This window comes from Carassius carassius, chromosome 8, assembly GCF_963082965.1.
Source record: "Carassius carassius chromosome 8, fCarCar2.1, whole genome shotgun sequence".
Classification (NCBI taxonomy): domain Eukaryota; kingdom Metazoa; phylum Chordata; class Actinopteri; order Cypriniformes; family Cyprinidae; genus Carassius; species Carassius carassius.
Window position 1 is genome coordinate 25,631,297 of NC_081762.1, and position 10,846 is coordinate 25,642,142.

At 37.6% G+C, this 10,846-nt stretch overlaps 1 protein-coding gene across 1 annotated transcript in view; it reads right to left on the minus strand.

The window, feature by feature from the left end:
• Positions 1-375: 375 nt before the first annotated feature.
• Positions 376-10,846, minus strand: part of LOC132145638 (protein mono-ADP-ribosyltransferase PARP10-like) — a 27,457-nt gene continuing 16,986 nt past the window's right edge. The window contains exons 3-12 of the mRNA XM_059556789.1: positions 10,192-10,367; positions 9,847-10,089; positions 8,630-8,860; positions 7,597-8,561; positions 6,430-6,642; positions 6,221-6,341; positions 4,265-5,212; positions 2,509-2,642; positions 2,149-2,323; positions 376-723 (exon numbers count right to left, since the gene is read on the minus strand). Of these exons, the coding sequence (XP_059412772.1) occupies positions 425-723; positions 2,149-2,323; positions 2,509-2,642; positions 4,265-5,212; positions 6,221-6,341; positions 6,430-6,642; positions 7,597-8,561; positions 8,630-8,860; positions 9,847-10,089; positions 10,192-10,366 (3,504 nt within the window). The 5' untranslated portion in view covers position 10,367 and the 3' untranslated portion in view covers positions 376-424. The remainder of the gene's footprint in view (positions 724-2,148; positions 2,324-2,508; positions 2,643-4,264; positions 5,213-6,220; positions 6,342-6,429; positions 6,643-7,596; positions 8,562-8,629; positions 8,861-9,846; positions 10,090-10,191; positions 10,368-10,846) is intronic.

The window sequence follows — 10,846 nt, forward strand, 5'->3', positions numbered from 1 at the left end:
GACTTTAAAAAGTTATTGGTGTTGCCAAATTATTTCACGTCAGACAATCTGAAGAACCCCAAATCATTTAATTTTACAGTGCACAATTAAATAATAAACTTAAAAATTGTTACTGTATTTCTACTGCTATTACTGTATAAAAACATTGTACAGATAATAACTTCATTCCAGCATTTATGTACTTTATTTTTTGACACCATAAATACTAATCTGTGAGTGATGTGATGCTGACAGTGTCCTGAAACAAACATGATCAATATGATTTGTTCAAAAATATCAATCATTAAAGAACACTAAAATATGCAAATGTTTTGTCAGTCGCTTACAACACAGAAGAATGGAATTATTCATAGAATTAAGAAGAACGAACACTCCGCTGTTCAGAGTGGTTTAATGATTAGACATTATGAATGTGAAGGGATGTTCAGCTGTAGATCTTCTTGCATGTGATGAGGTACTCTGGGTAAGCCTGTGTGTCGTTGAAGATGACGAAGAGCGTCGGGGAGCTGATCTGATCCGTCACACTGTGGTATCTGACAGGAACGCCCGAGCTCTCCTTCAGCGGGGCTGTTTTATAGTCAGATTTGCCCACGGTGAAGTCTCCGGTCAGCACTCTGGCCACGAATATAAACTTGTGCCCGTCTGCATTGGGTGGAGAGTATGTGTCTGACACAGACAGTGAGGCGTTCACCGCAAAATACACGCCCTGACCGTACACAGTGGCTGTCAGAGAGAAGACAAGATGCATGTATGTAAGATTTTGACTCTACTAAGGCATAAAAATACTATGATATGTTTGCAGATATATAAGAAATATGATAAGTTAACATAATTGTTTTACTGAAAAACAATGCTGCAGTCAGTTATTCTCTTTTGAAGATGTGTGTTAAAGGCTGGAATATTGGTCTCTGTTTTGGTTTGTGAAACCCACCCACTGCCAGTTTACCCAACTGTATTTCAGCACCCCGGGTTACCAGTTGGTGGAAAACACAGAGTATTTAATTTCATTCATCATCAAGTGCGCTCACTCCTGTTGGTGTCATCAATCTGGCAACCTGTGTGTGTGTCAAGTCTAAAGAGGAGGATGGACCGGGTGAAAAAAACTCTCCAATATTTTGAATTTGGACTGCAATACATAGTTCAACCACTCAGTGTCAATCATACAGCACCTTTAAATTCAGATCTGTGTCATTTATGCACTATTATAGTTTTTATTAATATTTTGAATTAGATTTTAATGTTATTTTCTGATTTATTTTAAGCTTATGGTAAAGTTTTAGCTATTTTTTGTCTATATATTTTTTTATTTTAGTTATAATTATTTGTTATTTTTATTGTTTTTACATATTTACTTCAATTTAAAATAAAAACATATCTGAAATAACATAGTTTTTTGTTTTGTTTTTTGGTTCTAGATTTAGATTGAAGGATAATAGCCCTGGTTCATATCAGATAGAACTCTGACGATTAGTTAATTTGGGGATTTGAGTAATTGATAGGGTGTTTCTGGGATGTTGTTTTTTCAAATCTAATGTATGAGCCAGCGTTATTTTAGCATCACGGATCATACTATTATAGCTTTTAATATTTGAAAGTAGATTTTATATTTTCCGTTTTTACTTCAATTTGAATGTTTTAGTCATTTGTGTTTTGAGTGTTTTTGTCATTTTTATTAGTTTAGTTTTTTAATGTCTATACAGTTTTTATTAGTTTTTATGTAATAGTTTAATGTAGTTTTTAGTTGTTGTATTACTTCAAGTTAAACTACACCAAAAAAAGAGAAATGTTGCCTTGTCAACTAGCCATTTTTTTTTTTCAGTCAATGATTTTGATTTGAAATAAAATGTTTTTGGTAACACTTTGTATTAAGGTGTCCTTGTTACATGTACCTACTATTATAATAACAATAAATTATGAATAATTACATACAAGTAACCCTAAATCAAACCATAGAGTAAGTACTTGTAGTTAATTAATATTACTCGGTACTTAAATGCATAATTACACTGTAACAAGGACACCTTAAAATAAAGTGTAACCTGAATTTTTAATGGTATTAATTAACTACACTAGCCCTGCTGTAAGCCATGCTAAGTGTGAAGCTTGCCATATCAAACAGCAGCATGTGACTGATCCACAGCACACTACCGTTCTTCCCACAGAAGCTCCTGTTGAAGCCGTGGATGCAGATCTCCTTGACGCTGGTCTCACTGGTGCCGTGGTAAAGGGTGCGCTCCACCTGCGCCTCTGAGGAGCTGCGCTCAATACTGACCTTCTTCAGCCTGTACTGGTCATGCAGGAGCTTATTCATCAGCTTATCAACCTGAAAACACCATCAGAGGCAGTGTGAGAGATAACAGACGACCAGAAACACATCCAAGGCAGTTAATCACTGCTGTAAACAAATCATAGTAAATTCACAGGTCTTTACTCTATTCATGTCTTGCACCCCTCTGAACTACACATGCACTGACAGACACCGAGCTGTGCGACGGTGTTTAATTGTACCTTAATGATTCTGATTTTGTTGTGGCTGTCCTGAAGGGTGTCATAGAAATCTTTGACCACATTCTGGAATTCATCCGAGTCTACATCCACGGGACACACTTCAGGCAAGCTGGACAGCAGACTGTAATCTTCATCTGAAACATAAGTGTCATCTACTGAACACACACTTGCAACGTCTGTCATGATTCTGGCCTGTTCCCTGTTTTCTTACGTGGACTTTAAAGTTGCTTCCTGTCTGCTGTGTCTTTGTAGACTGCGTCTGAAGTTGTTTTGGCTTGCCTGTTCCCTGTGCTCATCTCAGCTCTTGTCCAGTGTTGGCTGCCTCTGTTCGGTGCCTGTTACTTGTCTTTGGATGCTACATTTGGATCCTACTCTCCCTCATCTTTGATTTCCACCAATATAACACCATTTTGTTGAAAGTGACTTCTGTGTGAGTTGTGCTTCATACATCACTGAACTACTGAATAATGAACCTTTATTAGTTTTACTGACCACATCTTTAGACGAAGCGATTCAAGCTTGAATATTACAGATTTAAACAGGAACACTTTAGTTTAGGGGTTGCTTATTAATATGCATATTCCTAGCATATTGGCTGTTTGTTGGTACTTATAAACCATGTATTAATGCCTTATTCTTAATCCTGACCTAAACTTAACAATTACTTTACTAGCTATTAGTAAGCAGCAAATTAGGAGTTTATTGAGGCAAAAGTCATAGTTGATATTTAATACTACAAACTAAAATGTGACCAATAATACTAATGAACAAGGCCAGATACTAAGATGAAACAAATAATACGTTTCAATATATTCAAGTCTTAATATAGATTTTTGTTATTTACTTTTGCCGACTCAATAATCCCAACACCCCCCCCCCCCAAATAATTTGTCATAATTCATACATAAATAAATATAATTTATTCATAACATTCTTAACTAATTAACTGGCATATCATTGACAATTCTTTTTGATATTACAATACCAAATCAAAAACTGACAAAATTGATTGATTGATTGATTGATTGATTGGTTGATTGATAATGATGATTGGTTTGTTGATTGATTGGTCCATTGGTTGATTGATTGATTGATTGGTTGGTTGATTGATAATGATGATTGATTTGTTGATTGATTGATTGATTGATTGATTGATTGGTCGATTGGTTGGTTGATTGATAATGATGATTGATTTGTTGATTGATTTGTTGATTGATTGATTGATTGATTGATAATGATGATTGATTTGTTGATTGATTTGTTGATTGATTGATTTGTTGATTGATTGATTGATTGGTTGGTTGGTTGATTGATAATGATGATTGATTTGTTGATTGATTGGTTGATTGATTGATAATGATGATTGATTGATTTTAAAAAGACAACTGACAAAACAAAATAATAATAAAAAAATCTAAATTACGAAACACTCTCATATTCTTAGATTATTTCAATTTGAGAGATTTTCCCAGCAAACATTGACTTAAGCAACTAATTTGACTTACGAATCCGACTATCATGTGTAATCAACATGACATAATCTACAACGTTTTTTCATAATTTCACTAATTAATTGGCATATCATGTATATATCATCTGAGAAAGAAGTATGCGTTATGACTGGAAACTATTATGAAGAACTATTTCGCCTGTTTTTAAACAAAAAATAATGAGAGAAGTCTGGCATCAACAGGAGAAACGGTGGAGTCTTCCTTTGGGCACGTCATTATTTTGGGGGTTTTATCTTAATTGGTACCTGCACCATCCGTGTACAAGTCCTCTGTGGTCAGCATCTTCCGTTTAATAGGCACAGATCTCCCGGATGCCAAACTGTGCTCCTCCATCTTCTCGAAGTCAATGCTGCACGGCTGATTGTTGAAGAGAATATCAGTCTTCTTCTGCTTCATCTTCCAAGCGTTCTCAATGAACACCGTGGCATCCGGCGGATACGGGATGGCCTTGGAGGAGGAGCCCTGCTCGTACCACACCCATTGTACAGTCTTCACGATTTCAGCATCTGACATCATGTTCTCTGTACTCCTCAGGACGTTCTTCAGGTCCCTCGCGGCCTCTGAGACGTACTCTTTGAAGCCGGAGAGGACGGCGGTGGTGCCCTGGATGCTGATCTCGACCGCATGCTTCCTCTTAATGAGCTCTATGCATCTCTTCTGATGGGAGGAGAGTTTCCGCAGGCTCTTGTTCTCGACCTTCTCCTCACACTGTCTCAGTCCAACTTTCTTGCTCAATGCGATGTCCACTCTGACGAGATCATGGTTGTAGTTAGCAAACACACAGATCTCGGCTTTGTTGGCTGACTTGATGGCGTCTTGCAAGGACACTTCATACGCTCTCTCCAGCTGCGTGTTCTCCTGGTTTGGCATGGAGTCGCTCCTGGACAGTTCTAGAGCTTTCTGGATGTCCTCTGCGTCTGATCTTTGGTTGAGCTCCATTGACATCTGAATGGCCAGCAGGAAGCTTGCATCCTCGTCAAGGCTGCAGGTGTTCATGGGTGCAGAGGAGCTCTGGAGGTCATGGGTCTGCAGTGACTGGGGTTGGTCGTCCTCTTCTTCTGCCACTGCTGAGGTATCTTGAGTATCTGAATACAGATCTGCAGATTCAATGTCTGTGGCTCCTAAACTTGAAGGTTGGGGGTTCAAATCGCTGCCAATGAATGCTAAGATCTTCTTAGCTTCTTCAATACGAGCTGAGTGACAGAAAACATTCATTAACCATTGGGATTCAAAAAAAAAAAACACAGAATAGCATTGTATTTAGGGCTTTGTTTTATTTTGTTCAAAATTCCATATTTTCCATTTTTCAGAACTTTTCTGAACAACTTCATTTATTACGATTTATTTTTTCAATAGCCCTAGTGTTTTCAGAAATTCTATGTTCTTAATTCTTCTGGTTATCAAAAGAAGGCATAACATTTAGTTTAATTTATCTTCTAATCAAATTTTAATTTTAAGTTTTTAAAAAACTTATTTTTGGCAATCAAAGGGGGTTTACTATTAAGATTAAAACATAGAACAAATATTGTGTGATTATTCATTAGAATAATTAAGTTGTAATAGTTTTATTATTAATAGTAGTAGTAGTAGTAATCTTTGTACATTCTAATTGACAATATTAATATATTTTCTGACACAATTTCTTCAAGTTAATCCAAACTTTTATTTTGACGGGTTGCCATGAGGGACTTTACGTTTCTGTTTGTATATGACATGACAACATTTTACTCAAATGAAAAGGTAAAATGCTCATGAAGTGATGAGCTGGGAATGTTGTTCATGTATTTTTGTACTCATATATTCAGCAGGCTGATGCTAAAATCACAGCGAGTGTCGCGCAATTTAGTATGTGTGTAGTAAACGAAATTACGGCTACACCATTCATTCATACAGAGAAACACAGAACATGCAGGATTCATATTTAAATAGTCTTTTGCAGCTTAAAATGTACAAATTCTAGTCCATATCATGATTTGATTTAAGTGTATTCATTCATCCAATGAATCAAATTCGGCGTTATACCCTAAATTCCATTGTTATAGCTGTCCGCGTTTTCCGCATTGCACAAATCATAGGGCCTTAAATCATTGTATTTTATTTAATGCAGAAAAGAAGTGGAACTAAGGGGTCTCTGCCCATTTATAATTCAACGACCGCTAAAGAATCAGTCGAGAAATTATCTCTATAATGACCTGAAGAACGTGCATCGGTTGAGTTACGTGCGTTCGGGACTCCAGAAGTGAATTCCTCAATGGTATTTGCAGAGGAACTTCTCTGGAAGTTTTGACAGGCTGTCATTTTCCATGCCAGCTCCAGGATGTCCTGTAGACAGCACAGATACAATCAACCCTAAAGTATTACTGAGTATTTGAGATATGCCAGGATTAACTACAAGGCTGGGATACGTTACACCATCTTCTAGCGGCTCCCAGTGCACTTTGGCCATGTCGATAAAGACTTCAAACTTTGCTGTCATCTCTGCCAGTATGCTGACACCCTCCTCCTCCAGTAGGAAGCGGGAAATGCCAGGCTGGGTCACCACAATGGTCTTCGTAAAGATTGATCCGACAATAGCACTTAATAATTCTGCCGCTGATTGGCATACACTCTTCTCTCCCTGAATCTAAAAGTGAATTTAAGAGATTGCAAAGCAAATATAGAAGACAATTACCACACGGTTCTTAGTTCTCACTTCAGTTCAAGACTGAGGAAAATTACAATACATTACGTGATAGAAATAGAAATTTCAGAGACAATAGGCTAAGTTTTTACTGAAAGTAAAGTTAACAAATGCAATTTATCGTGTTGTTTTTCTGAATATCTACACGTCTGTGTTTCGCTCATGCAAATACTGATACTGAGTATTTTAGATTTTCAACACAATCTTGCAGGTTAGTCTATTTTTACTACACAAATTAATAAATCTCATCAAGGCTGCATTTATTTGAAATACAACAAAAACAGTATTTAAAAAAAATCTTATTACAATTTAATATAGCTGTTTTCTATTTGACTATATTTAAAAATTTAATTTATTAATGTGATCAAAGCTACAAAACTTTTTTTTACTCCAGTCTTCAGTGTCACATGATCCGTTTAAAAGAGCATTTTTATTTATAAAACTTTACTTTACAACATCCCAAAGCATAATATTGTACTTTTTACTGCAGTACATTACATTAGAAATCCACTACTTTCATACTTTTACTCAAGTAAAGGTAATTCAAAGATTTACTTGAGTACAAGAAAGTACAACATTTTTAATGCTCTTAAATATTAAAGGTAATGGAAAAAAACAACAACTAGTATTTATAAAGAGTAGTGCAGTTAAAAGTATGACATTATGCGTTGGAATGTAGTGCAGTAAAAGTTTTCCAAAGAAAAACACTTTTTCACTAAAATTTACTTGAGTAAAGTAAAAGTACTTCACTACTGCCCACCTCAATCAATTCAATGCAACCTTGCTGAATTAAAGCATAAATTAAAAACAAAACTATATCTTTCTGACCCCTAACTTTTTATCAGTAGGGTAAATGTCATTTAAATCAGTTGAATGAAAGCAAACTCAGTAACTAACACTCAATCCATCTCCAGTGTCCAGTGGGAACAGGATGACCTCTCCCATGTCCGCCAGTAGACCTTGATAATGGAGCTGGAGGAACTTGAGCATTCCTGGCTCCATAGACAGGACGATCTCCTTCTGGCGTGGTGTGCTGAGAAACGCTACCATCTTCTCTTGATTGTCCTTCTCCATCCCTGTCAGGGTGACGGCAGTAATCACTCCACCGGCATCGGACAGTTTGGCACTGCAGAAGTTCAAAGACACCAGGAAGTCAGACCAGTCTGTTGAAGAGAGCACGCTCTCGTACTCTTTGTCTATGGGCACAGTGAACTCTGAGATCTGGGACTCTATTAAATCTCGGGACTGTTTGACGGCGCTGCGGGACAGAGACGTTACAGAGACCCTACAGTCCGAGACGCTGTAGGTTGAAGGTACGCTTTCCAAAGACAAACTCAGCCTCTTTTTAACATCCTCCCGTCCGAGAAACTCAGCTTTGAGCTTGTCATACATCTGATGGTCCTCCACGACACCGGTCAGGAACTTCAGAACATTGGTTTTAAGTCTTTCAACCTCAATCTGGTCAGGCCCTTTGATTTGGACGCCATCTTTTCCTAGAGTGACGTCAAATTTGGGGTGATCCTTTTTGAGGTTCTCGAGCAAACTGCTCAAACTGAGCAGGTGATGTTTAGTGGGGTCATGCACAGATACCAAGCTAACGCACTCCTTCTGGACAGATGGCTCAGGAGCAGATGCAGAAGTTGCTAAATTTGTGGCATTGTCTGCCAGAGCAGCTTTGGCGCTCACCACTGGGACAGAAAGAGTAGGACTTTGGGGTTGGTTCCCATCTGTCAGTGTTCCCTGTTCATCTTGAGCACTCACAGACGACTGATCCTCAAGAGCGTGCAGGAAATCAAAGTAAGGCTCCACTACTAAATCTGTCCCTTCCAAATGATGGGATTTCTGGAGAACATCGTCCACAGCTGTGAAAGAGATCACTCAGTTGAGACTCCACAACTCTAAAACAGAGACTTCAAGAAAGACGACTTACATTTCACATCTTTAAAAGAAACCTTAGCACGTCCGTCAGCTAGCATGCTAACTGCTAGGACATCAGCGCCGCCAGCACGATTGCTCCCGAAGTAGAGCTCCAGCATGTCCTCTGTGAGCGCAGGAGACAGACTGGCCACCAGAATGGAGTCGGTGGATTCGACCTGCTCCAGAGTGACCTTTGCTCCATTTAGATTCTTCTTGGAAACTTCGTCTTTAAGCATCTGAAAATCTGTGGAATCACATAGACAATGACAGAATATTTAAGACAAGCGTACCACAGATTATTATCATGCATGATTTTATTTTGTGCATGCATTAGAGGGGACATTGGATGCAAAATTTACTTTTACATGGTGTTTGCATATAAATATGTCTTAGCAGTGTGTGAACATAACCCCCCTACAATGATAAAAATCCATTATCTACTTTTTTGTTTAATCCCCAAAAAACCTAAACAGTCTCAATTAGGAAGAAGTTTTGATTTTCTGAGCACCATGAGGTTTTATTGGCTGACATGAGAGCCACTGAGGACAGACATAGTGGATTAGTTTTGTTTTTGATGGTAACGCACCACAGAATACACAGAAATGAAAGGGGCAGCGTGATCAGCAGCTCATTATCATTTAAAGAGACATGCACCGAAACGGGTAGCTGTGAACAGAGCTGACAAAGTAAAAAACTTGTTGTTTTACACTACCATTGAGGAATTTTAACCAAGGACATTACCAACCATACCAGCCTGTGGAAAATGGGCATCTGATGAGCCCTTTAAAATGACTAACAAGAGCTCAAATCTCTGATAGAGTGGCCCTTAAAAGTATGTGCACACCTAAAAATGTACTTAAAAATATCATTATTTGATATCAAATGCTGCTCAAGCTCAAGCTAGTTTTTTAGAACTAACTTACTGTAATTTATGCATTTTAAAATGTAATTTATTCCTGTCATCAAAGCTGAATTTTCAGCATCATTACTCCAGTTTCAGTGTCACATGATCTTCATTCTAATATGCTGATCTGCTGTTCATGTAAAACATTTATTAGTATTACTATTATGAATGTTAAAAATGGTTGTGCTAACTTATATTTTAAACATTATCTTGTGAAACCCAAGACACCACTTGTTATGATATTATTTTGTGTTATGTAATGCAAAGACAAAGTATGCCGATAGTATTTTCTGTATGCTCTGCTGATAGACTGATGAGCTACAAACCTTTGTCTAAAGTTTTTTTTAGGTGTACTAGAACCAGATCCTTGTTTGTAGACTGATATAGGATGAAGTCTGTTTCACAATCCATCCCAGTCACATTTTCCACATAAAGCTCCACATGGTCCAGTGAAGTTTGTGGATTGATCCCTTTCAGCAGCAGTTTTCCAGGGTCCTTTGGTGGTTTCCTCCGCACTGTCAGTTTGGTATTCATGAGGACATGGGACTTGGAGACAACTCTGGCAGCAGCTAGAGTAAGAGAAACAAACGTTTTGCTTATGTATGCATGTAATATTCTTCATTTATTTCTTTTAAATATACTTTTTAATCTATTTTATGTAATGTTTTTACCCTCTGCATCTGCAAACACCACCAAACCATGGTTTCCATTCTTCTCAAAAGAGACCACGTTCCCTCCTCCAGAGCGTCGCTTGTTGTCAAAGTAGAGAGACAGAAGGTCATCGTCCAAATCATCAGGAATATCCAGAATCTCCAAACTGCGCTCCTCCAGGGTGCTCTCAGCCATCCTGACCAAACAGAAAACACACGTGAAGAATGAAGCGGAGTGGCTTGAGCATAACTGAGATTCCCACTGCAATTACAGTTTTTCTCGATTGGTTTGGCTCATTTCTTGAAACCGAGATGACATTCTCAAAATAACATGGACAAATCTCCAAACCACCTTGCAATTGTTCACAACAGAATGTCATTTTTCATTGGTTTTATCAAATTGCAAATGCTTTAGTACATGTCTCAAGTGACTCTGTGCTTTTTTTCAAATGATTATGTACAAGTAGCTACAGTTAGCACAATGAGCCCACATTTAGCACATTTTCCAAATAAATAGATCTTGCTGATCTAAACTGATTAGTTGATTTTTCAGTGAAATGGTTACTCTCTCCAAAACATATCAGCATGGTTTCATTGTGTAAGTCATCATATGCACAATTGTCTGTTCAACTGTCAAAATTAGTCAAAGATATAATACCATGAAAGAATTTCTTGG